Raw genomic sequence first — 26,892 nt, 5'->3', positions numbered from 1 at the left:
TCTGTATGGCTCCCACATGAAAACGATGTGACTTGTCACCTCTCATGGATACGTTGTCTATCTTAAGAAGGGTTTTCCCTTCCTTCCTAGCAAATCAGGAATTTTCCCCCCCCATTTCCATCATAGGCTCGTGTGAAAAGTTTTAGTTTCAAACCTAAGTCCACACGGGGCCTTCGCTGTGATAGATGCTGTCTACAAATACAGGTGGGGCACCCATGAGGTTGAGAACACATGCAGACCCTTGCTTTGTTGGCCTTTTCCAGCTCTGGGCTTTTATTTCTAGACTTACTTGAGGGGGCTGGAGAGATGGCTCAGAGGTTAAGAGCATTGCTACTTGATAAATGTATTACTCTGGCATGCAGTGGGTTTGGGAAAGCTTGCCATCTGGCACTCCGCTGCCCTTTGCAGCGAGGCTCTTGGGCCTGTCTGGCATTTCATGCAGCTGTTCCCGAGAGGCAAGGTAGTTGCTGTGGAGGGACAGGGATGGGTCTTCTGTGTCTTTTACCTGAATGTTCTTTTTTTTTTTTTTTTTTGGTTTTTCGAGACAGGGTTTCTCTGTGGCTTTGGAGCCTGTCCTGGAACTAGCTCTGTAGACCAGGCTGGTCTCGAACTCACAGAGATCCGCCTGCTACCTGAATGTTCTTGAGCCACAAAAGGGCTGCATAAAGCAAGCAAGCAAGCAAAAAAAAAAAAAGAAAAGAAAAGAAAAAAATGAAAAAAAGAAAGAGAAAGAAAGAGAGGAAACCAGGAAAGGATTTTACAGCTAAAAGGATAGAGTATATAAAGTAGTGAGGAGCAGAATGACTGAGTGAAAGAGCACTGGCTGCTGTTTCAGGGGACCCAGGTTCAATCCCCAGCACCCACATGGCAATTCAAAACATCTAACTCTAGTCCCAGGGGATCTGATATCATCCTCTGGCTTCTATGGGTACTGTGCACACGTCACAAGCACAGATACAACATCCATACACATAAAATTTTAATTAGGTGAGCTAAACAAAAGATTATCATATTAATTCTCTATACTGTGTTCGGATTTGCCATAAGTTAAATGAGTTAAATCAATACCTGTTTGTTACCTCACTGTTGCTGAGGGGCAGAAGCCAGGGCACAGATGAACTGAACCTTCTGTCCTCATCCCAGGCTGCAGTCAGGGTGGTACCAGTCATAGGAGTAAATACAATTTAAAAACCTTTCTCTCACCAAGTTAACATTTTAAAACAATAAATAAAAGGTATGAAATGAAAGCAATGAGGGTGTTAAATTATCAGTGATAACTAGAGTATATTTTAGAATTTATACATACCTACACCCAAGTTCTACTTTGTAAGATTCTGAGATAAGGGCGGGACCACTATCTATTCACAAACACATACACATGCGCGCGCACACACACACACACACACACACACACAAACCATGCATAGCCCACCAACTCACAAATAGGTGATTCTGGATTCCAATGCCTGGTGGTGACAAATTCTCGGCATCAAGTCCCCCAAGTCTATGTGGAGCCCTAAGCTCTCATTGCCTCTAGGCACTGTAGGTGATAAAGGCCAGGCTAGCTCATCATGGACCTGGAGGGCTTCAGGCCCTCTCTGCAGTGTCTGTGGACTGTAAGCAAGCAGAGGCGTGGCCCTCAGAGCAGGACTGCTCCACAAGGCGGAAGGCCTCCAGGAACTCATTGATGTCGATGCGGCCATCCTTGTTGAAGTCGATGCTTCTGGCGAGGTCACAGATGTGGTCATCTGTGATGTCGATGTTCATGTGCGAGCTGAAGAGCTTCCACGTCTGTCTGAACTCATCCAGGGAGATGAATCCTTACAAGAGGGGAGAAGTCAGTGAGCCCATAGAGTTACAGAGTTACGGTGCTAGTATCTATTGTCTGACTATTGTGGGGAAACCTCTTCCCCAGCTAGTAGGCAGACGCAGACCCCAAGGCCCAGGGTGAAGTATAAGCTCCCAAGGGCACCACAGAAAAGCGCGGATCATGAGTGCTTTTCAGCGGGGAGCAGCTATGCTCTGGGGCAGGGGGTGGTGTCCAGCAATGTTAGAGACATTTTACATTTGTAGCAAACGTGAGAGTAGTGTACTACGGGCATCTAGTGGACAAAAGCCAGGGCTGCTGCTTAACACCACACAATGCGCAAAATGAACCCTTCAAAATACATCATCCTGCCCCAAACGTCAGCCGTGGGTGTCTTACACTAACTCCACCTAGTCTTACACTTATTCATACTGTTTACAAGACGTGTGTAAGCGGGCACACTTGACCTTGCTTCATGAGATGTAGAGGTGTGAGGTTTGCTTGAGCCCAAGACTTAGACTCCAGCCTGGATAGTGTTCTGAGACCTCACCTCAAAAATCAAAACAGCTCATAACATAACAAGAGCCCTTGGACCCATGGGCAGTTCATTGGAGTTTATTTTCGGTTTGGTTTTTGGCAGTTGTAGAAGTTGAACCCAGGCCAAGGCCTCTCAGATGGCTGACCAGGGCCAATCCCAGCTCACGTCAGCTAAGCTTTTCTTGTTGTGGTTATTAGTGTAGTGTCTCTGCTCACAACCATACACATGTTTATGTGTGCTCTTGTCCACGCGAGCCACAGTCTACATGTGGAGGTCAGAGGGCAACTTTCAGGAGTCATTTCTCTCCTCGCCTTCCGCTGTGGGTTCTGGGGATTCTCAGGCAAGTCCCTCTTTACCCACTGAGTCATCTCACTGGCCTGCAATTGATTCTTTTCTTTTTTTTTTAAACAAAGATTTCAAGGTCACCAGGTGAAGCCAGGAGTGGAGGTGAGTGCTGTGATCTGGGACAGCTAAAGAGGGTGAGGCAGGGAGATGGCTTGAGCCCGGGAGTTTACAGGCTAGAGAACACGGGAGGAGTCCATCCCAAACAGATACTAATAAATCTCACCAAGACCACCTGGTGTAGAAAGTGTTTTTCCAGCACGGCTGGGGAGCAGGGCTGGGGAGCAGGGCTGGGGAGCAGGGCTGGAGAGCAGGGCTGGGGGGCACGGCTGGGGGGCACGGCTGGGGAGCACGGCTGGGGAGCACGGCTGGGGACAGCTCAGCAGCAGTGACAGGACAATAGGTCATTTTACCTGAATGATCACTGTCGATGACCCTAAAAATCGTCTCCAAGTTGGATCGGTTTCGATAGAGTTTTTCCAGAAGACTCGACTGGATGTTCTGTAAGAAAATAAATGATAGATAGATAGATAGATAGATAGATAGATAGATAGATAGATAGATAGATAGATAGATAGATAGATAGATAGATAAATAGATAAATAGATAAATAAATAATAAAACCACCTTATCTTTTTTTGTCCTAACATATACTTAGGACACGCAATGAACCCTGACAATTATACATTCTCAAAAAAAGACCAAAGCTATTTTATTATTATTCCACCTCTCTGGAGTGAAGTAGGAATGTCAATCATGGTAAAAATATTCTAAAACTGACTATGGCGGATGGTTGCCCGTATTTGAGAATAGCCATCCTTTTACATCCAGAGGTTCAGCATCCATGGTTTAACCATGGATGAAAATCGTGTCAGTGTTGAACATGTACAGACTTTTCCCATCATTATTCCCTCTACAATCCAGAGTCACAGATTTTTACATACCATTTGCATTGCATTAGATGTTATAAGTAACCTAGAGATTGAAGTCTGCTGGAGGATGTGCACAACCATGCTTTCCACACAGGGATTGGAGCATCCACAGCCCCCAGCATCCTCCTCGTGCCAGATAACAAGGGATGAGCATGCGCTACACATTACCGAACTGTGTTCCTCCAGGTGGGGGAATTCACAGAACACGTGAATTATGTTGCAGCAAGGATGTTCTTTCAAAAGCACATAACAGAAAGTCTCACTTAATGGCATTATCAGTAACTATTTGTTTACTAGTATTTTAGTATAGAGGAAGAGTCACAGACAGTGTTAGGAAAACAAAATGAGATTTAAAGTCAGTAGACTTGAGTCTGTTTTGCTCTGGAGGTTGATCCAGGGCTTTGGACATGCTAATCACATGCTTTCCCACAAAGTACACCCTTAGCCCATGTTTAGTCACTGCTGAGGGATTCTCTAACCCCAGGCTAACGTCTTAAGCTCTATGGGCAATGCATTCTAATAGCACAGGGTAACACCTACCTCTAGGGGGCTGGGGGGGATTCATTGAGGCAGCTATGTAAACCCCCAGAACACACAGTCTGACACGTGGGAACATAACAAATAATTGCTTCTGTTTTCCCCAGCCTGCCTTTGGGGCCCTAAACAGCTGTTTCAGAATTGAGGGGGTTCTGAGGCTACGGTGTGCTCCGGGTCACCCCAGTCACCCCCTTACCTCTCGGCTCAGCTGTTCTTTGGCTAAGCTCTCCAACCAGGACTTGTACTCCAGCACGTTATCCGCGGAACTGTTCACCAGCTGTGGCCGGAGCATCCGCCATGGCAGGCCCAGGTGCAGCACAGACTCGACGGCAACTGCCCAGTCGCTCAGGGTGACCGTGCCTGCGGAAACGGCCAGGCCTGTTGAGCTGCTGCCTAGAACTGAGTTTCCTCCGGCAGGACGTGCGTGCCATGTGTACGTTTTTATCCTGACATTCTTTTTTTTTTTTGTGTGTGTGTATGTGTGTTATAATTTTATTAATAGTACATCAATGTAATTACGGGTAGTGATTTTATTTTTCATTTTAAGATAAACATTCTTTTTTTTTCTTATCCTGACATTCTTGAACTACAGGTGGGCAGCACCGCCCCTTCTCTTGGTAGAGCTGACTGGAAACAAGGCTTGCCAGATGAAATGCAAGGTGGCCGATTTGAATTTCAGATAGGCAACGAAGCATAAGTGTGTGTCAAATATGATATAAAATTCTGTGTCTGCCTATAATTAAAACTTAATGATGCATTTTTTTTGTTTATTAAATTTGGGTATGTGAAGATGATTGTAAATAATATTATAAAATGTATGTGTATAGGTATGTATGTGTATGTATACGTGTAAGTATTTGTATATGTACGTGTATATATGTGTGTATGCGTGTGTGTGTATTGAAGGGTTGGTTCTCTAACAGGTCCAAGCATGGCAAACATGGCTTTGCCAGGCCTTGCCCTCCCGCCCCCTTCCCTCTTCCTTGCTAAACCATGGATACCACCAAGGTCTATTCCCTTATTTGGCTACTTCCTCCTCCTGAGACTGACTACCAAAGTCCAACTATCAAAGTATTGAAGTGCAACAGCAAAGCCTCCTTTTGGCTCACCTAATTAACATGCCCAATTGAAAATGAAACACCTCATCCTCACTAAGCATGTCATCCTAACGAGGGCTTTCCTCTTTCCCCCTTCATAAACTGCATTTTGCCTTTGGGCCACGTCTGTCTCCCTCTACCCAGAGGCAGTCCTCTGTCCCTCCAGGACAAACATCCCATCCCCTTCTCCCTTGTGCCTTTTCCCTTCTCCTTGGCAGCACGGTCACGCTCCAGCCCGCTGAGACTCCCTAGGTGCGTTTCTTGTCCTTACCACTCTCGTCCACATCGTGCTTCTGAAATTCGACAAGCAGATCAGATGAATGAGCAAATAATTTCTGCCGCAGGGCTCTCAGGGCTGACTCCTCTACCCTGCTGATCCTGGAACCCAAAGAGAAGGGGTCTGTGAAAAGCTGAGTCTAAGATAAGTCCCGGATTCCCACCCTTGCCTCCTCTCTTTTCAGTACCTCTGGCTCCCAAGAGCTCAACTTTGGAGGGAAGTATTCCATCTCTTATTTCTCCCTCTACTAGCAGGGTGGGTGATGGTGGCATGTGCCTTTAATTCCAGCACTTGGGAGGCAGAGGCAGGCGGATCTCTGTGATCTGTGAGTTCGAGGCCAACCTGGTGTACAAGAGCTAGTTCCAAAACTACAGAGAAACCCTGTCTCCAAAAACCAAAAAAACAAACAAACCCAGATTGCCCCTGCTGTCAAGTATTCTAAGCAGACATAAAGGAATAAAAGGCCTCATGGGGTGAAAGTGTACTTTAAATAAGAAAATTCATAGTGAGCATTTTGTAGAAAGCCTGGCATCATCTTTTTATGTTACATTTGTTTTCATCCTAAATTGTGATGTTTTCCTCATATTATTATATTAAGTAGAAAATGATATTTGTGTTTACATAAAAACACAAAAATCACTAATTCAAGTTTCTTAAAATTACTTTTTGATGAAAAAAAGAGTGTTGAAATCAAGCTTTGCCCATGCTAAACATGTATTGTAGTTACAAACTATGGCCCTAACCCAATTTTCTCATTTTTATTGGGTAAACCAAATAATTATGGGCATAGCACTTGGCCCAAAATAGATACTTGACAAATATTTATAACTGAAGGGACAAGAGATAGAAAACAAATGTACTTAATTTGTTTATATCAAAGAGCCAGCCATTCTATAAATAATGATCAGCTAACCTTTTTTTTCAAGTGATAACTATTTTTTAAAGCATTTTTGTTATGCTTGATAAGGCTATTCACTGACCCGGTATAGGGATACATGCCTATAATCCCAGCACTCTGGAGGCAGAGACAGAAGGTTCAGGAGTTCAGGGTTAGTCTTGGCTACTTAGCAAGTCTAAAGGTAGCCTGGATTACATGAGACATTGTTGCAAAGAAAAAAAAAATAAAAAGAAATGGGGTTTTGTTTTTGTTATTTTTTTTTAAGGGAAATGTTCATTTAATTTAAGCTATTTAACTAGCAACCCATATGCAGGTTCCAGTAACCTTTGCGGGGAGCTATCTGGAACTTGGTCCAAATTGCCTGGGTGTATGAGCCCACAAGATATGTCTAGAATTTGTGATTACACCAGAACCTAACAGATTTATAGACCCTAAAAAGAACTGGTTAGTGCAGCCATTTGAATAATGCCCTTTAAACAGTAGGCATTGACAGTTAGGCAGGGACCTGGGGCAGCAATGTCTAGACAGCCTTCTGTCTGGATGAGGTTCTCTGTATCACCTGGAACTCTGCATGTAGCGTGCGTGTGTGCGTGTGCGCGTGCGTGCGTGTGTGTCTATAACTGCCGCTGCATGCGTGTGTTGATCAGAGAATAACTTTCAAGAGTTGGTTCTCCTTTTATCACGTGAATCCCAGGTGTGGACATCAGGTTGTCTGGCTTGGTTGTAGATGCCTTTACCCACCAAGCCGTCTGGCCAGCTTGCCTGCCTAGACTGTCTCGCCAGTCCTCCACACCCTCTGAAGTGGGTAGCACCGTCATGACACGATGCCATGGCCTTGCCAGCTGAAACCCAGGCTGGCTATGCTGTTCCATAGGACGTGAATTTAAACAGTAAACCAACTCTGAACCAGGCTCTTCTGAGAAAGGCAAGCCAGAGTTGATGGCCTTGAGGCCTTGGGACAGTCCCCTTATTGAGTTCTAACTTAACCATTGTGTTCTAGGTGGCTGATGCTGTTGACAGTGACTTCTGGGGGAAATTAGGCTAAGTGGTTTAATAATAATTAATTAGTAACTTAGTAATAAGTAATTTATAATAAGTAATTAGTAACTTAACGCACTCCCTCAGTGTTTACCATAAGAGGAATTCTATTTGCTCTTCTTATTAAAGCTCACTAGTCACAGACCCCCACGGTGACTCTGTAGTGACAACAGCTAAGTCCTAGAAGATTGCAGTCTTCTAGGTCCATTCCCCGGGAGCGGCTGAGTAGCCAGCCCTGTGGGAAGCTCAGGTGGCTGGGTTTTTTGTGTTTTGTTTTTTAATCATCCAAGGGTGATTTGGATTAACGAGAAGGTTCATTCTCTGTGTGAAATTTACATTTTATGTCACGCTTCTTTCTGAAAAAGGTTGGACTCAAAGTCAATGTTAAATCTTTAATATTTTAAATCTCCACCCACTTGATTTATGCTAACTTTGTCCATTTTGATTTTTAATTTAGTTTGATTGAATAATTAAAGAAGACTGTTCAGACTAAAGCTGGACCTCTCAGCAAGCTCTCGTTTACCCCGAAGCCCTCTTCCCCATGGGAGGCAATAATGAACAGTCATTAAACCCAGGGACGCTACAATCCGAGTGCCAGGGTGCAGGCTGCCAGCCTCACTGCAAGCTGGCTGAGCTAATTTCTGTTTCCTGGTGGATTCATCTAGCAACACGAAATGGATCAAATAAAATAGGTACATGTCACAAACTCAGAGTGAGATAATGCATGTAAATTCTTATAACTCTCCACATACATTAAATTCTCCACTAGAGTCACAACTCCAAATCATCTCAACAGATACCAGTCAGATCCTAGCCCAGGCTTCCTTCCCAGAAAGGTCCACAGTTAGCAGATCTGTGCTCTGAAATCTATTTGCCAAGTCCCACGAGTGTGTTACCCCTTGGGGTAACACAAACCATTCCCAAGTAGCAGGAAATAGAATAACATTGACAGGATTTAGTGGCCTGACATCTGGAGGTCTGACACCTGGATCTTATCCAAAGGCGCCTGTATCAGTGATGGGAAGCTGAAGAGAAGAGGGTGTGGAAGAGAAGCAGGCTGCTCTAGTTTGCTAGGACACGTTCTCCAAAGGTTCATGTGTGGGGGACTTGAACCGCAGTGTGGTGATGGAACTTTTGTAGGGCGGGGCTGAGAACAAGGTCCTTAGGTCAACACACACACACATGCACGCATGCACACACACACACACACACACACACACACACACACACACACACACACACACACATTCACCCAAGAGATTAAGGCAGTTCTCGTGGGACTTTTGACTGAGTTTTGTGAGAAAACTACTAAAATAGATGAAACCTAAGCCCCTCCCTTGTCTGTTTCCCATCTCAAGTTGTGATCTTTCCCTGAGTCCTTCCTTACCCATGATGAGATGCCACCTGCACTTAGGTCCTCACCAAAGGACAGACCAAGGAGCTGCCCAATCTTACTCGTCCAGCCTTCAAAGCTATAAGCTCAATAAGCTCATCTTATTTGTAAATACTGTGCATCGGACATTTCATTATAGTATCAGGAAACAGAATTAGGCAGCTGTGGTATAGTGCCTGCCTGTGTTCTCAGCTCTTGGGCAGTGGAGGCAGAAGGAACGGAAGTGAATGAAGGTCATCCTTGTCTACGTGTGAGGTTGAGGCCAGCCTGGGCTACATGAGACCCTGTCTCAAAAAAGGCAAAAAGAAATAAAAAGAAAGGAAGGAAGGAAAAAGAAAGAGGGAGAGAGAGAGAGAGAGAGAGAGAAACCAGTGCTGAGCAAAAACCTTTAATCCCAGCACTCAGAAGACAGAGAGGCCAGTGAATCTCTATGAGTTCAAGCCCATGCTGGTACACATAGCAAGTTCCTGGCCAGTTAAGGCTACACAGTGAGACCCTGTCTCCAAAAGAAAAAGAAACTAAACAACAAAATAAAAAAAATAAAAACAGCAACAAAGAGAACAAGACAGGGACTCTGGTACAATGTCTATTCTAGACATTAATAGGAACGTAGCTAAATTCTGGAGAATTTGAATAAAAATAATGACATCTAATGTTTCAAAACACTAAAATTCCTTTTTTCCCCCCTTCCTTTCTTTTGCCCGCCCCCCCGCGAGACAAGGTTTCACTGTGTAATAGCCCTGGCTGTCCTGAAACTTACTCTGTAGCCCAGGCTGGCCTCGAACTCACAGAGATCCGCCTGCCTCTGCCTCCCAAGTGCTGGGATTAAAGGTGTGCACCACCACCACTTGGAAAAATTCTTTCTGATAACCACTCATTGCAAATCTTGCCTTTGCCTCATGGTTAGGCTGTGTGTCGTCTTGTTAGCTTGATATTGCACGATATGTGGAGTCAGGGCTGGGCCCAGTTTGACATAGGCACCTCTGTTGCTGCCAACTTCATAATAGTTGGAGGCAGAAAAGATGGTCAACACCTGAATCAAAACAGAAATGTCATGGCATGTATGCACACTGAAGAACCTTCATCCTCAACCTCATTGACCAACCCACGTCGGGGCTGCTTCAAATCTAAAATGTTAAAAGCTGGGTGTGGTGATGCTTTTAATCTCAGGAAGACTCAGGAAGCAGAGGCAGGCAAATCTCTGCGAGTTCGAAGCCTGCCTCGTCTACATCGTGAGTTCCGGGATAGCCAGGGCTATGTAGAGAGACCCTGTCTCAAAAACAAAACAAAACAAAGAAGTTGTAAAAGTCCAAGGTAAGATTGTAAAGTGGAGATGATGGCTCTGTTGGGAGAGTGCTTGCTGCGTGGAACACGGGGACCTGAGTGTGACTCTCCGGCATCCACACAAAAAGCTGGGCTAGTGGTACCCATCTGTAATCTCAGTGTGGGGGAGGAAGAGATAGACAGACCCCTGGTGTTTACTGGCCAGCAGGCTAGATGAATTGGTAGGTTCTAGAATCAGTGAGTGACCTGCCTCAACAAATATGGTGGAGAGCACGGAAGAAGATACTCAGTGTTAACTTTATGTTTCCATGTGCACATATGCACGCGCGCGCGCACACACACACACGCACACACAGTACCTAGCTCTCTTGGGCAAGTAGGTAACAAACCCTAGCTCAGCCCACCTTGCGGTTGTGGCAGAATTCATAGCCTTCAGGTTTGCACTCATGTGAGCGAATCAAGAACTGCAGCTTGTATTTCTCCAGCAACTTTTCTGTCACATCAGGCCCGAAGTAACAGCCTCCTCCTCGGATAGCGTTGGCCTTGCAGCCCTCCTGAGCCATGGGATCACTCCACAGAATATCAACCACCTGCGAAGATCAAGGTCCACAACCACTCAGTCACTCACAGGAAAAACAGAAGGTGGAGGAAGCCGGTGGGGAGGAGGAAGCAGAGGAGGGAGGAAAGAAGGGAAAAATAAGATGGAAATGAATCCATTTCTATGCAATCGATATCGGACACATTTATTTTGAAGTTTTATTTGTCCAAGGAGACCAGAGAGGGTGTTGGGTTCCCTGGGACTGGAGTTATAGGTGGTTTTGAGATATCCTATGGATGCTGGAAATCCCTCTGGATGAGGGACCCATGGTGCTCTTACTCTTGGCCAATGAACCATCTCTCCAGCCCCATGTTTATATTTTGGATGCCAACGCTGCATTTAAAAAGATTTGTCTCGTCTTTTTCTTGTTTGCTTGGGTTGTTTATTTGCTTGTTTTGAGACAGGGTCTTGCTAAGCAGCCATGGCTGTCCTTGAACTCACCATGACCCTCTTACCTCAGCCTCCAAGTGTTTGAGACTTCTTCCTTGTTCATTTGTGTTTGTTTTTTTGTTTGTTTGTTTGTTTTGAGACGTGGTCTCACGTAGCCCAGGCTGGCTGAGATCCTCCTGCCTCCACTTCCCAAGAATAGAGATCACAGGCATGCAGCTTAGAAATGTTCTATTTCATAAGTGGATGTACACTCATACATGGCTATTGGCTGGCAAGCACAGACCCATTTTCTTGGATATAAATCTTATATAAAAGGTCAGCATGCAGAAGGGGTTGCATTGGTCAGGGAGCAGCTGTGGATAAGGGCTGTTACCCTCAGAGCCTGCATCCCAGGCCCATCCACCCTGGCTCCAAAGCGAAGGCAGAACTAGAAATGGCAGGACAGTCTTCCCTGTGGTGTTCAGGGGCCCCAGCCGTGGTCCTGGAGAAGCTTAACAAACATTTTGCTTTTTTGAAGCAACTTAAGGATTCCGACAGAAAGCTGCAGAAGACCTGAGAAGTGTTTCCAGCAGTTCCACCATCTTGCTCACACTCAGGAGAGTATCCATTGCCGGTCTTACATAACACAGACGCAGGGACCACAGATTTGGAGGGATGGTAATAATACTGCCAGAATGTACTTTCCAGGAAAAATGCATTTGAATTATTTGCACACTATTGGGTCAGGTGTCACGAAATGAGAGGCCTCCATTTTAAATTCAAGTGTATGCTGGTGTTGAAGCCCAGATCAAGAACTCGGGGAGAGTGTGGCTTCTGTTCTTCACCCTCCTTTCTTCTCTCTGTTGGATGGACTCTATGAAACTGCCATTTTTGCAGATGACAAATGACACCACCATAAAGTTTTCATAGATCTATAACTGCCCCAAACCACCAACATCACCTCAACCTGGTCGCCGTGTGTGCTAACAGTTTGATGTCACTTGACACAAGCCAGAGTTATCTGAGACAAGGGGAACATGACTGAGAAAATGCCTCAGTAAGCCTGGCCTACAGGCCAGTCTGTGGGGTACTGTCTTGATTAATAATCCTTACACCAGGCCCATCCCACAGGGAGGTCATCACCCCTGGGCTGGTGGTCCTGGGGTACCTAAGGAAACAGCCAGAGCATTCCAGGGTCAGTAAGCAGCACTCCTCCGTGGCCCCTTCATCAGCTCCTGACGCCAGGTCCTTGTCTGAGCTCTTTCCCTGAATTTCCTCCATGGTGGACCATGATGTGGAAGTAGAAGCAAAATCAACCCTTTCCTCCCAAGTTACTTTTGGTCATGGTGTTTAATTACAGCAATAGAAACCCTTATGAAATAGCAGCCAGGTATGGTCACATATGCCTTTAATTCTAGCACTTGGGAGGCAGAGGCAGGCGTGCCTGCCTGGCATGTGTTGAGTTCCAAAACAGCCAGGGCTACACAGAGAAACCCACATCTCAAAATACAAAGTCAAACCAGAACAACAATACCTAACCAAGACAGCAGGCCAGCCATTTCGGGGCCTCCCTGACATGGTCTTGTCCCTGCAAATGCCTCTTCCAGTTAGCCTGAGTCAACTGTTTTGGCAAATGATGGGCCATACTGTTCGGGGCCACGGCCATATCTGCCCCATTTGCTTTCCTCTGTCCTGACAGAATGATTGTGTTTGGGATAGCAATGTGCCCAGCTATAAACACTTTCCCAGACACCCTTGCAGGTAGGGAGTAGAAGCCAAATGACAGAGTTCCAGAGAGCTGGGGAAGCCCATACTTTCCTGACAAGGCCAGAAGCTGCTGGCCAGTTCTCTAAGTTTTGCACTATAGTGGCCAGCTTCTTGCATAAAATCAGCATGGAAAAGAATCCACTGAGGTTGACCTAACATGCATCCCCTGTTGATGCCAAGTCCTGAAACAGATAATTGTGGTCGACAGTCCCTTGCAGCCTCTCCCCACTCATTACAAACTTAACATGAGTTATTAGACAAAACTAATCCTCTTCCTGATAGAAAGTGGGTGTTCGTTTCCTCTGGGGCAGCAGCCTGCTTCTGCCGCCAAAGCTCTTACGTCATCAGCGGTCGTCAGGAGCCTTTCCACCATCAGCTGTGTTACGTGTGCACCCTTTAAAAGTGTCCGCCAGACACAGCTCGCTCTCTTACCTCTTTCCTCTTGTTTCTCTTGCTTTTCTTCCTCTTGTTTCTTCCTTCTTCTCCATCCCCCCACCTGCCTGCCTGTCTTGTCCCCACTCCGACGTGGCCTTTCACTCTTCCCCTCTCATAATAAACCTCCTGTGTTAACTTTGTTGTGTGTGGCGTGTTTGCTTAGTGGCATACCATGGCAGCCCCCCCTCCATCCCCCAAAGGTACCCACTTCTCCCCACTTCTTCTTCATATTTTTATTCTTTCAGAGGGCCCTTGGGCAACCTCTGCATTTTTACAGGAGTTCAGATCTGTTGGTTCCTAGATGGCAGGCATGTCCTCAGAAGCAGCAGCTAACCACACTTACCTGCTTCCACTCCTCAGGAGTGGGCTCCAGTGTCTGTCCCGCACCCGCATCACAGTGGGTGTCTGGGGCCAAGGGCGAGGGCTCCCCCTTCTCTCTGATCCCTGGGAAGCCGGCTTGCTGCCGGCACCGCTCCAGCTCCAGGTCCACCGAGCGCCGCACTTGCCAGGATTGCTCCTTGGGGCTCAGGGAGCTGCAGGGAATGCTGCAGGAGCGGCAGGTTTTGTAGGCCTTAGAGCCAGAGCCCGGGTGAAAAGGCGACGAGGGCAGAGAGCGGCTTTGCGGAAGAAACCACGGAGTAGGTCTCTGTCCAGAGCTTGTCTGGGTGGCTTTTCTCTTCTGCTCCTCCCAATTCTCACTTTCCTTTCTCGTTTTGCACCTCATGGTAGAAACAATCTAAACGTGTCCATAAACAAACAAGCAAACAAATAAATAAACACACAGAATGTTGTAAGAATGAAACACTGTCTTTTCAGACTATGGTTCCAGCATACGGGCCAGTCCTAAACCTTGGGGGCCACCAACCATGCTTCTCTCTGCAGTTTTCCTGGGCCGAGACAAGCCCAGATCTTGAGAGCGACTGTTAGAACTTTGGGCAGCAATTCCATAGCGCCACCACATTCAAACACGTGATTGGCATGCTTATATCTTTTTTTGTTGTTGTTGTATTTCATGGTTAAAGTATTCATATTTAACATATTTTCACAAAAAACCATAGTAACATTTTGTATCTCCGAGGGAAAATTGTGTACAACATGAGTCTTATCATCCTGTTTTAAGGAATCATTCTTTTGCTTAATGATACCCGCGAATGGAACAGTAGTGGGACCAGGGCATAAAACGTGAACGAGCAGATCATGCCTCTGACACAGGATACACAGAGGAAAAAAAAATCTATTCTGTGCGGGGTTTGGCGCCCTCTGCTGGAAGTCCTGGATTGCCGCGATTGATAGGCTGACGTTAGAATCGAGAAAAGCGGACTCTTGCTAGACAGGCAACTGGAAACGCTGTGACCCTACGCGCCGCTGCACAAGGGACAAGGGAGGGAAAGGGGAAACCCTTTTCAGCTTGACCCGTCACCGACTCAGTCATCGTGGGGCTGGGACCAAGTTGAAAATAAATAGAACATCATTCTCGAGAAAGACAGAGGTCTGGCACGGAACTGCGGGGCAATGAATACAAAGACAACCATCCCTGGGGCGGAGGGCTACCAGGAAGGCTGAGGAGCGCATGTGCACAGATTCACCTCCCTCCCTTCCCCGCGCAAATGGACGCGGGAACCGATGTAAAAACAAAACAAACAAACAAAAAATCTAGGGTGGACTGGCTTAGGACAAGAACAAATAAAGGTCCTGGAGAGGGCCAGCGAGACTGTGCTGGGAAGAGACCACACTGTGTAGAGGTAAGGAGGCTGTAAGGACTTTGGACAGGAGCTGCCGGATCCTTTCCTAACAGCTGGGAGAGAGACGGGTTGAGATCCCCCAGTTCCTAGTCAGCCTGCTCCACTGCAGACTCAAAGAAAAGCTGTGACAACCCCCCCCCCCCACACACACACACCCCACGTCACCTCGCAGGGAACTTTAAGGATTCCATTACCCGCTCCTAGGAATGTCTCTAACTTCGACTCTATGGGAGACTTCGGGTTCCAGTGTATTGAGGCTTCCTGGTGAGGTGTACTCTGCCCAATTCACGTAAGCCAACCCATGTTCTCACCAGCTCTGTGGTAGCATCCTTTACAGACAGCCAAGGAAACTGAGATGCAAAGATACCAAGACTCCTCCTGCTCCGGACCCAGTAGCCTAATTGGATCCACCCTCGCCCCACCCCCCCCCCCGCCCCGCAGCTCCACGCCCCGCGGTACTCCCCACAGGCAGCTGCGCCAGCCCTGCCAAAAGCCTTGCCAGCTAAATGTTAGGAAGTTAGCATGTGCTGAGCCATGAAAACAAACTGCTGCTTCGACTCTTTCCAAAGTCCCTCCCACTTCAGTGCGTTCAGCGTTCCATAGGGTTCTCCCCATGAGATAACTGGCTCTCCCGTGGCTTGCTGTCTCTGCCTCCAGATGGAAACATAGCTGAACAGAAGGTTTGAGCTCAAAGTTTGTGAAATATCAAGCTTAAAAAAAATCAGGTGCCAGGCAACATGTAGATTTAACAAGGGAAAAAAATGAAGAACTGGCTTTAGGTCCTAAGGCCCTACACTCTCAGGAATGTAAGTGAGGGTGGGGGCAGGAAGAGGGAGAAAGGAGGAGATAGGTGGGAGGACCAGCTAAGATTAAATATGGGGGCTGGAGAGATGGAGCAACATTTGCTGTTCTTACAGGGGTCTCAACTTCAATTCCCAGCACCCACATTGTGGTTCACTGACATAGGAAGCTCCTGTTTTAGGGGACCCGATGCCCTCACTGGACCCCTGCAGGCACACTCATGGTGCACATATATACATGCAGGCAAAGCACGCAAACAGATAAGAAATTTTGCTTAAACCTTATTTTAAAAATTAAGTGTGGGGGCTGGAGACGATTCAGATATGAATCATTTGGGAACTAGAGGCTCTTCAGGTGATGGCATTAAGGGACAGGTAATTAGAATGATCTAAATCAAGGATGACAAACACACAGCACTGGTCTCCCCTCTTATGTGACCATGACAGACATTGCTAATGGATTATCGCACACTTGCTCCCTGAGCCCAGCTGTGAACCCTCAGCCTTCTCTCCACATTCTCACCATGTCTAATGTCACCATGCAAGGCAACATTTATTTTCCATTAACAATGTGACCAGACAGAGGTGGGATTTCTATCGGCTCATGAATTAGTACCTTGTGCCTGTTTAGTTTAGCCAGAAGGTCCAAGTCTGTCCTGTCTGAGACCCCTCCATGAAGAACAAGGACTTTCTCATCAACCAGTGTGGCCAGTGGAAGCCAACAGAAGACATCTTGAAGCGTCCTCAGGATTTTCTTCCCGTGTATCTGTGAAACCGACAAGATGTTCAGCTTCGCGAATCTCAGCCTGAGGCGGGGGAAGGGTGACTTGGGAAGGGGCACACCTTGTATTTCTGCATCACTTCCTTGGTGAAGCCGTATCTGGACACAAAGCACACATGAAGATGCATTTAATGACAGAGGCCATGGCGTGATCGATCACATCTTATAAAAGTGCTTACTCTATTTTTGTGCCCTTAGAATATGTTAAAAAGAGAGAGAACTAGGAGTCAGCATCAAGAAGTTTGCAATTTTGCCATTATTTCTGGGTAGAGAAATTGTGAGATATTTAAATTCTATTCTTTTTGTTTGTCTAGACTTAATGGTTTCTCTGTGTGAATCCTTATTGTTTTCAAGCTAAAAATATTTATACATTAGAAATATATTCTTTTTTTTTTAAATATTTTTTATGGTTTATTTAACTTTATTTTATGTGCATTGGTGTGAAGGTGTCAGATCCCCTGCAACTGGATCTTCAGACAGTTGTGAGCTGCCATGTGGGTGCTGGGAATTGAACCCGGGTCCTCTGGAAGAGCAGTCAGTGCTCTTAACCACTGAGCCATTTCTCCAGCCCCTAGAAATATATTCTTATTTCAATAGTAAAATAGCATGAAAGTTAAAGAAAAATCTTTTAAAATATTGTATGCTGTGTGTTCTTTCAGAAATTAGAAAACTTTTTTTTTTCTGGTAAATGAACCCAGAGCGTTGGGCATGCTAGGCAAGAGCGCCATCGCTGGCTACAGCCATAGCCCTAGGAAAACCATGTTTAAAGTCATCTGTAATAAGGGACTCTAGAGAAGTAACTTTTACAACTGAAAGCAAGCACCCAACAGCCAGCACGTCTGGGCCTGTACCGTAAGTTCACGAGGTGATCCTCATGGTTCCCTCGGTTAAGATGGAACTCTTTGGGATAAACCAACATGAAGGCAAACAGAACCATCAGGACCTCTACTGAGTCCTTGCCTCGGTCCACGAAGTCACCATTGAACACGTACGCCCTCTCTGGCGATGGTAGACCGTTCTTCCAACCCAAAAGGAGGCCGTGGAGGAGGGGAAAAGAAGGAGGGGGAAGAGAATATTAGGTTAAAGGCAGCAGGCATCTGACTGCTAGGTCAGAAATAGTCAGTCCTGTGATCTGCGGGTTCCTCCACAGGGAAACACCAGCGAAGAGGGAAGTGTTCCCCACCGTGCTGTATTTCCTTTCCAAAGAGGCTGAGGACAGGATGCCCATCAGAGACACAGTGTTGCCTTGCAGTGTGGACCAAAGGATGCTGGCTTGTGACATGGAAGTCACTATTAAGCTCCAAGTACATAACAACAACAACGATAAAAGTCATAATGACTGCCGTGGACTCGTAAGGATTAAATAAAATAATGCCAGGCTGAGCGTGCTAGCACACCCCTGTAATCCCAGAACTTGGAAGGGAGAGGCAAGAAGGATCAGGAGTTCAGGGCTAGTCTGGGCTACATAGTGAGTTGGAAGGAGGGCAGCCTGGTCTACATGAGACCATTTTTTTTAAAGAGTCAGGCAGTGGTGGCAGCACGTGCCTTTAATCCCAGCACTTGGGAGGCAGAGGCAGGCGGATCTCTGTGAGTTCGAGACCAGCCTGGTCTACAGAGCTAGTTCCAGGACAGGCTCCAAAGCCACAGAGAAACCCTGCCTCGAAAATTAAAAAAAAAAAAAAGTGAGTTCCAGGACAACCAGAACTGTTACACAGACACACCTTATCTTGTAAAAAAATATATTTTTTTTCTTATGTTTTATTTTTATTATATATAATGATTTGGAAATACGGTACATACAAAGTAATATTGTACTAATAAAATATTGAATATGCACTTTGTTATATATTCTACTTACAGCTAAAATGGATATAAAAACAAACTTTGGTTGCTTTCATAATAATCTTCTTTATTTGGAAAAATAGGAAATCAATTGCTTAATAATAGTTCCAACTGCCTATCATTGGGTTTGCCTAAATTTTATAAAAATAAGCCAGAACCGAAAGTGAAGCTGACTTTTAGGTCATGTGTTGTACAGACACATGAATCATTTAAAATAATATTTTAAAAATCCAAGCAATTGGAGCCAAAGAGATGGCTCAGCAGTTAAAAGCTCTGGCTGCTCTTCCAGACAGCCCAGGTTTGGTTCCCCACACCCACACGGAAGCTCCCAACCATCTGTAACTCCAGTTTCAAGAGGTCTAGCGCCCTCTTCTGGCGTCCATGGGCCTGCATGCATGTTGTATGCTGAAATAAGTGTGGACAAAATAAAAACACATATAAAATAAAAATAAATCTTTTTTTAAAAACCAGACTATGACTAATTGTTTGTGTAATGGAAGGCATATTTAAACTTTTAATTTAAGCCTCAGAGCAAGAAAGTAGCTGAATTTAAATGTTCATACCTTATGAAATATAAATATTAAGTCATCCAATTGGCCATGTAGATCTCCTAAAAGATAAAAGGAATATTAGTTCATGGTGACTCTTCTTTAGCGAGAAAACTACTGTGCCTGGAAAAACCCAAGCAAGTGAAGGAACCAACAGTTACTGATCTGAGGACAATGCTTCCCTTTCACCTTGATATGGAAAAGCTGAAAATGTTTTTTTCTTTTTTCTTTTTCACGATTCTCACGAACAGTAACTAATCTGTGCTGTTGCTGAAGCGGAGATGGGGAAGAATGATACAGGGTTGTAAGGGGTGAGAGACTTTCCTTAGATGCTTCTGCTCACTTTGGGGCCAGCGTTGGGAGACTGTTCAAGAGAAGTTACCAAATCCAAACATCATAAGAAATCTCCTGTTCACATGTAGAAACAATGATTCTTAATGTTCACATGCTTGCAGAGTGGGCAGGACACATCAGCTGGACCTGTTCGCAACCCCTTGTGTGTACCTCTTTCAGCTGGAGCGTGAGCTTCTTTCTGCATGGATGCTACCAGCGAATGGCGAAGATTGGCAGCTAGGGCTCTCCGTGGGAGAGACGTGTGTATGGACGGGAATCATAAGTCTCGATACTCCATAAGCCTTGAAACCGGCTCAAGTACAAAAAAAAAATAATACGTCTGCTCATACAAAAGGCCGGGTGGGGTTTCTTCGTTTGTTCTTTGCTGTTGGTTGGCTGGTTGTTGCCGTGATTTTGTTCTCAGGATGGAATGTGAGCTTGGGGTCATTACGAACGGCTTCTCCAAGCCACGTCTCCTTTAAGGAAGTGTGGAACGTATGTGTAAATGGTGAGCTGACACGCTATTCACGTGCCATCATGTTCCCGTTGGCTCAGCTCCTTCTCCAGACTCCTCGCTACGGCAGTGTTTTCTGGGTTGTGTCTAGCCAGGGAAGGCGGCTCCCACGGGCACTTACCACACACTGTGATCTCCTCGCTGTAACAGGTTGAGACCCGGTTGATGTTCGGCAGCTGGGCCAAATGCTTCCGGGTCTCGTACAGAAGATTGAGGACGTAGCGAGCATGGAGCTGCTACTGGGAGGAAGGAAAGGGACAGAATAGAACAACACTGGCGGTCCCACTTTTGCTGGAGAATGCCCAGCCAACCCTGGACCCCAAAAGGAACCCTGTAAACTGTGGATCCTCTTCACTCAACTGTTTTCATTTCTTCTCTCTCATTTCTCCCTTATGTAAACATAGAACCACCCCCTCTTTCTGTCTAGTCTATAAAACCCTTCTTTGCCTATAGGGAGCAGTGCATGTCCGTAGTAGCAAAGCAGGAATTAGTGCACACACTGGTAGCGTGGGCGGATCCTGACATTGCTAGGAAGCAGTTTTCCGACCCCTACACTGCTTTCTTTCATCTTGGCAAAGAGTGGGAGGACCGTGAACTACGGGCCTCTCAGAACCGAGCCACTTCTCACCCCACTGGCCATGGGGGTTTCAAAGTGAGACAGTGAGTGTTTGGCTTGGACCATTGTCTACCAGCAGGTCTCCCTGCTTCAGCCCTCACCCTGAACGCCAGTCTCACCTCAGCAAGTGCTATGATTTTATAATTACGTCAGAGAGGTTCTCACTATGAACTGCCTCCCTGACTGCTGGAACTCACTCTCTAGACCCAGCAAACCTGGAACTCACAGAGATCGGCCTCCCAAATTCTGAGATTAAAGCTGTGAGGCATGGGGCCCCGCTATTTTAAAAAGCAAACTGGAAGGTCATTCTGGAGCTTCTGCCAACTGCATCTCCTACCTAGTCCCCGCACTTCTCCTTGCTAACCACAATGGCCTTCCCAGGTCTCTGAACAGTCCATGAAGATCCCTGAACAGTCCACAGGGCCTTAGCACTTGCTCCTCTGTCTAGACTACTCCGTTCTCAGATAGCTCATGTATATCCCGCACCACCCTGGACCTTTGCAGGACATCTCATCCCAGACTCTGTAAAACTGCCATCTTTCCTGCCCCCTCTTCCTTAGCTCTCATCACTTTCTGTACCGATTAATGAGTCAAGTTTGTTGCTTGTCTTCCTACACCACTAGTGTGTCAGCTGGATGAGGGCCGCTGCATCCCCAGGCCTCAGCTCAGCGGGAGTGTCCTGGCATCCCTTGCCATCCTGCCTGCGGGCCGAATGAACAAGGCAAAGGTTTCGATCTTAGAGACTGGCTCCTGGACCACGGCTCCTGGCTACACTTCCAGCAATGGTTTGATCTGTCTTCACTCAGGAATGCAAGTCAGCAGGCAGCCACAATCCCACTTAGGCTTACTTGTCTCAGTCTGAAAGCTTCCACCAGGGCAGTGGCGTGGTCAGGAAGAAGGGGGAAGGAGAGGCGTGGCCCCGTGTAGCTGTCGGGCACCTCTATGGATTCGTAGTCTGTCTCCACATCCTGGGTGAATCTCTCCTCAATGAACATGCGGTTCAGGAAGTCCCCTAGTCCAGACAGAGGGCAAAGGCAGGCCAGCTTAGAAATATACCTCGTGGGATTGTTAATGCAGTGGGACCCAGCCTCGGCACTGGCTCCAGCCCAGGATATGATAGGGAAAAAAACATGAGATGAGGAAGGGCCCAGGAGGGAGGTTCTATTTCTGAGACAATACAATCATTAGTTGATATCTAGCTATGTTTACTTTTTAAAAATCAGAAAGAGGTGATAGAGATAGGATGGCTCAGCAGTTAGGACTGCTTGCTCCTAACTGTTGTTCTTCCAGAAGTCCTGAGTTAGATTCCTAGCACTCTGGCTTCTCACAGCAACCTTTAACTCCAGATCCAGGGGGATCTGGTGCCCTCTGCTGGCCTCCTTTGGTGCCTGCACTCACATGTGCATACACACATCTACACATGCTTTAAAATAAATCTTTTTTTTTCTTAACAATCAAAATATGGGTCAGAGAAAATCCAGAAATGCAGAGGCCTGTGAAGTCAGGAGGAAGGTCAGAGCAAGCCAAGAAAGAAAAGCTTCTGGGCCATTTGCACAGCAGGGTCTAAGACCATTCCCAGCACTGAAGCTTCCTCCAGCTGCCAACCTCTGGAAGCCCAGGCCAAAGCTTTCCCTGCTGGATTGCAGGGACCATGAGTGGCAGACCAGAAAGGCTATGGAGTCAACTCTCCCTACATCCTTCTCTCCAGGAGGTCTTCATCCAGGGACACCCAGGCTGACACGGCCCCAGGGTCCTGGTGTCTGGAGGCTCAGTTTTCATTATTTCCCAGGCCTCCTGAGTTGCTGGTGGTTCTCCCATTACCTGCATCTCTCTCCACTCCCCCCATCCCAGTCCACCCCCGCCCCGCCCCCACCTCCAGGGATTCCTGCCACTTAGTAAACCAGCTCCTGGCGCTTAAACTCTGGCCTCCAGGTGTGTTTACAGGAGAGCCCAGGCCAAAGGTTTACTCTGTCGTTCATTTGCCAGCCAGCTCCCTCAGTCCTGAACTCTCACCATCTCACCAGATTCCCCAGCCCACCTACCCTCTGTGTAACCCTGCCCACACTGACGGAAGACCAGTCACAGGGCAGCTCCTGTACTCACTCTCATGGTGGCTGCTGGGTGTGAAGTGATCCACAAGGTAGCTAAAGAAATCATGGAGCTGTGGGAAAACCAGATAAGGTTAGCTTTAAAAACGAGGGAAACAGGATCCAGAAGTGGTTCGGATCGGATGAACCTTCCTTCAAGCACCAGGCCTGCTGCCCGGGCTGGCAGGCCGTCCCCCATCCCCACCGGCATACCTTGACCTGGTCTTGCTGTCCTGCGTACTCTATAGACTGGAAGATGTTCCAGGTACAACGCCGCCTCATCTCCAAGCGGGCCATGTAGCGCCGGTACCACCTCTGGATCAGGGCTGCTGCCTTGAAGGCTATAACACAGACAAAGACACAGGCCTGTGAGCAGGAACTCCCAGAGATGGAGCAGGAAGCAGGGGAGGATGGTGTGCAGACCTTGTCCCACCGTAAAGGTGGGGAGAAGATGGTGGGGACAGCTCCGCGGAAATGCCAGAAGGAAGCATCATCTTACTGTTGGTTACAGAGTTTGATCCTTCATGCCCATCTCACCATCCCTCCGAATCCCTGCCATGACTGATGGTGCTAATACCTCTGACAGTTTATTGGATTTTCACTTCTTGGAAGTTTTACCTCACCTTGACCCCTGTCTGAATGGAGACATTTGCAGTTACCTGGTGGATGTCAGAAACCAGGAATATAATGACGCTATCTATGCTCTTTTTTTTTTTCTTGATGGTTAAGTCAAGAAAAGTCTTCTTTTCACGTAAAGAAACACCTTCCTGCTTCTCTTCGGCCTATCAGAGTAACTGCATCTGTAGGCTAGTGCCGCGGGTCCATTGCTAAACAAGTGATGACTTGACAAGAACCTCTGTGGGGCTGAGAGTTGGCTCAGCAGTTAAGAGCGTTGGCCACTCTCGGAGAGAAGCCAGGTTCCGTTCCCAGCACTATGTGGCTGCTCATAACTGTCTGTATTTCTAGTTCCAGGGCATCTGACACCCTCTTCTGGCCCTGAAGGCACCAAACATATGTGTTGTAAAATATTATTTGAACTAGGCAAAGGTGTGTGACATTTGTTTAATGATGTAAGGATGTGTTACACTTGTTTGTGTTGCATTTGTTTAGTGCCTTGCCTGTCCAAGGCACCTGATTGGGGTAATAAAGAGCTGAATGGCCAATAGTGAGGCAGGAGAAAGGATAGATGGGCCTGGCTGGCAGAGAGAATAAATATGAGGAGAAAAAGGAGAGGAAAAGAGATTGAGGGAGAAAGAAGCCAGGCAGCTGCCAACCAGACTTGAGAAGCAGTGAAAGTAAGATGCACAGAAGGAAAGAAAGGTAAAAGGCCCACTGCAGCAAAAGATAAAGAGAAACTGGCTGAAAGAGGTGGTCAGATATGACCCTGAGCTAGGTTGAGCATTTATAACCAATAAGTTGCCGTGTCATTATTTGGGAGCTGGTTAGTGGCTCAAAAGAAAAAGCCTGCTACACATATACCTTTTACAATACATATGTGTAAGCAAAATGTACATACACATAAGATATAAGTAAATAATTTACTAAGAAGAAGAAGAAGAAGAAGCAGCAGCAGCAGCAGCAGCAGCAGCAGCAGCAGCAGCAGCAGCAGCTGGACGGTGGTGCACTCATTTAATCCCAGCACTCGGGAGGCAGAGGCAGGCGGATCTCTGTGAGTTCGAGGCCAGCCTGATCTACAGAGATAGTCCTGGACAGGCTCCAAAGCTACAGAGAAACCCTGTCTCAAAAAAACCGACGAGAGAAAGAGAAAGAGAGAATTGCTGTATATGTAGAAGAGTTGGGGTCTGAAGATTCTGGGAAGGAAGGCAAGGATTTTACACACTTAAGACTGTGTGTGCGCGTGCATGTGTGTGTGTGTGATATTTCCACATTGTGGTAGTAGGCTGAATATCCAGAGACTGGCTTCCTCCAAACTGCCCTGCCAAGCTTTGTGGCCTCGGCAAACCATCTTACATCTCAGCATCTTCATCTAGACAAGTAATTAGACTCTGTGAAGAGTGGATACTCCCGATGTCACAGAACAAGTTGTGAGTGTTTCCTCCATTCCAGTCCTTCACATGTTACTGTCCTCGCTAGTTTTACCTCAACTTGACACAAGGCAGAGTCATCAGAGAGGAGCGAGCCTCAGCTGAGAAAACGCCTCTACGAGAGCAGGCTGCAGGCAAGCCTGTAGGACATTTTCTTAATTAGTGACCTATGGCAAGGATCTGGCCCATTGTGGATGGGCCATCCCTGTGCAGGGGGTCCTGGGTTCTACAAGAAAGCATTCCTTCATGACTTCTGCATTGGCTTCTGCCTCGAGGTTCCTTCCCTGCTTGAGTTCCTGTCCTGACTTCCTTTGATGATAAATCGTGATGTGGAAGCATAAGTTGAAGAAACCCTTCCTCCTCAAGTTCTTTGAGCACGGTGTTTCATCACAGCAATAGTAACCCTGACTAAGACAGTTAACATTATCAGTTTAAGAAATACTTTGGGGGGAGGGTTAGTAGCATATGCTTTTAATCCCAACACTTGTGAGGCAGAGGCAGGCAGATCTTTGTAAGTTCCAGGACAGCCTGGTGTACATAGTGAGTTCCAGGATAGCCAGCCAGAGCTACAACATAGTGAGACCCTGTCAATAATAATAATAATAATAAGTTCTGTTAGGTATTTGGTCACATCTATGCAAAAGTATCTAATACAGATGACATTAGTCGCTCTAAAATTCATTTCTTGCTACCTTCTCTTCAAGCCTTTCTTCACAGAAGCTAGGGATGTTTTGAAGAGGTAAAAATATTGTTATAGAATTTCTTATTTTGAATTCTTGTGTCCTTTATGCCTTTGGAATAAAGTTTAGAGTCCTACAGAGGGGGCTGGTATTGGTACATGCCCCTGGGAGGCAGAGGCAGGAGAATAGTGGCCAGTTTTTGACCAGCATGGTTCGTAGCAGGTTGCAGGCAGCCAGAGCTGCACAGAGAGTCCTAATGAACAGAATTCTGCAGGATTCGGACTGGCCTGGCTTTTGCAGACCTCAACAGCTCCTCTTCAATTCTCTACCTCTTTCACGTTAGACGGTCCTGTTTCATGAATTGGCATCAGTTTTTCCTCCCCACTGACCCTGGTGCGGTGGACCCTCTCTCTTCTGTCCTGAGGAGTTCCGCCCCACACAGCAGGGGTTTGGGCACAGATGCTAGCCCTGAAGGAGGGGAGCTCGCGTACCTTTCTCAGCATTCTGAAAAGCGAAGTGGTGCTGGCTGGAGGAGCTGCTTCCCATGGCTGAGGTACAGAGCTCCCGCTGGACACAGCTGATCTGGGGAAGGAACGAAGCGGAGTTGTCAGAGGGAGAGTCACACAAAGCCTCAGTTCACAGGGAACAAACTGTCTGAGGACCTGTGAGAACACCCCCTCCTCTCTAGGCTCTGCACACAGGCATTTGTTTATCTCTGCTTTTGTCTTCCCTTGCCCTCCGGTTTTCATTCTCTACTGGCTTTTCCTCCATGGTCCAGAAGCATGCTGGTAGCTTTTGAGGTTTCGAAGATGCTTTTCATACTCTCCGCCATCCTTAAGCTCTTACAAACCCTTGCTCCCTTCTCACCCACAAGAACAAATGGCACGTTTTCTTCTTAGATTCTGTTTTGTTCTTTGAGACAGGTTTGCTCTGTGTAGCCCTGAAACTCACTATGTAGACCAGGCTGGCCTCAAACTCACAGAGATCTCCCTGACTCTACCTCCTGAGTGCTGGGATTAAAGGTATGTGCCCCCACTGCCCGGCGCTACTATTGTTTTATGGCACTGGGATTAAACTCGGGGCCTGGAATATGCTAGACACACGTTCTACCACTGAACTATATCCACAGCCTCCCCCTTTTGTTCTTTCAAGACAGGGTTTCTCTGTAGCTTTGGGTCACAGCCCCTTTTTACTTGTTTGTTTTGTTTTGAGACAGGATCTCATGTATTCCAGGCTAACCTCAAACCCACTGTGTAACTGAGGATAACCTTGAACTTCTGTCTGTGTGGTCTTTGCTGTCTGAGTGCTAGGTAACAGGCATGCAGCATGCACCAACAATGCCTGTTTATGTGATGCCGGGCCTCATGCATGCTGGTCCGGCTCTCTACCAGCTGAGCTACTTCCTAACTCCCCTTTTTACATTCATTTTGAGATATTAAATATTCCAGGCTGGACTCAAATTTGTGCCTCTCTTGTTTCAGTCTCCCGAATCGCTGGGATTACAGGTCTGTACCACCCATGCCTGACTTCTTAGATGCTCTTAACACTACCATTTTTATCCTCATTGATCAAAATATTTCCCAATGGCCGGG

General features: G+C 46.7%; 2 protein-coding genes and 1 long non-coding RNA gene across 3 annotated transcripts in view; 1 reads left to right on the top strand and 2 right to left on the bottom strand.

The window, feature by feature from the left end:
• Sdad1 (SDA1 domain containing 1) overlaps window positions 1-26,892 on the bottom strand; it is a 162,229-nt gene that overhangs the window by 77,664 nt on the left and 57,673 nt on the right. The gene's annotated exons all lie outside the window — the stretch shown is intronic.
• On the bottom strand, window positions 964-25,876 carry Ppef2 (protein phosphatase with EF-hand domain 2). Its single transcript, XM_075942924.1, has 16 exons — window positions 25,792-25,876; window positions 22,789-22,916; window positions 22,592-22,649; window positions 21,337-21,500; window positions 19,994-20,108; window positions 19,041-19,087; window positions 17,487-17,653; window positions 16,698-16,734; window positions 16,471-16,620; window positions 13,656-14,048; window positions 10,548-10,733; window positions 9,750-9,892; window positions 5,525-5,631; window positions 4,353-4,516; window positions 3,101-3,188; window positions 964-1,820 (listed from the first exon to the last, which is right to left on the bottom strand). Exons 1-16 carry the CDS (start codon window positions 25,844-25,846, stop codon window positions 1,588-1,590), a joined length of 2,235 nt encoding a protein of 744 aa, XP_075799039.1. The 5' UTR covers window positions 25,847-25,876; the 3' UTR covers window positions 964-1,587.
• LOC142832481 (uncharacterized) lies at window positions 2,503-4,913 on the top strand. The gene is made up of 3 exons (XR_012907230.1): window positions 2,503-2,792; window positions 4,264-4,589; window positions 4,749-4,913. It is a non-coding gene; the product is annotated as an uncharacterized LOC142832481 (long non-coding RNA).

The sequence above is a fragment of the Microtus pennsylvanicus genome, chromosome 12, assembly GCF_037038515.1.
Source record: "Microtus pennsylvanicus isolate mMicPen1 chromosome 12, mMicPen1.hap1, whole genome shotgun sequence".
Classification (NCBI taxonomy): domain Eukaryota; kingdom Metazoa; phylum Chordata; class Mammalia; order Rodentia; family Cricetidae; genus Microtus; species Microtus pennsylvanicus.
The sequence above is the reverse complement of the archived record's forward strand: the minus strand, read 5'-3'. Positions and strand labels throughout refer to the sequence as shown.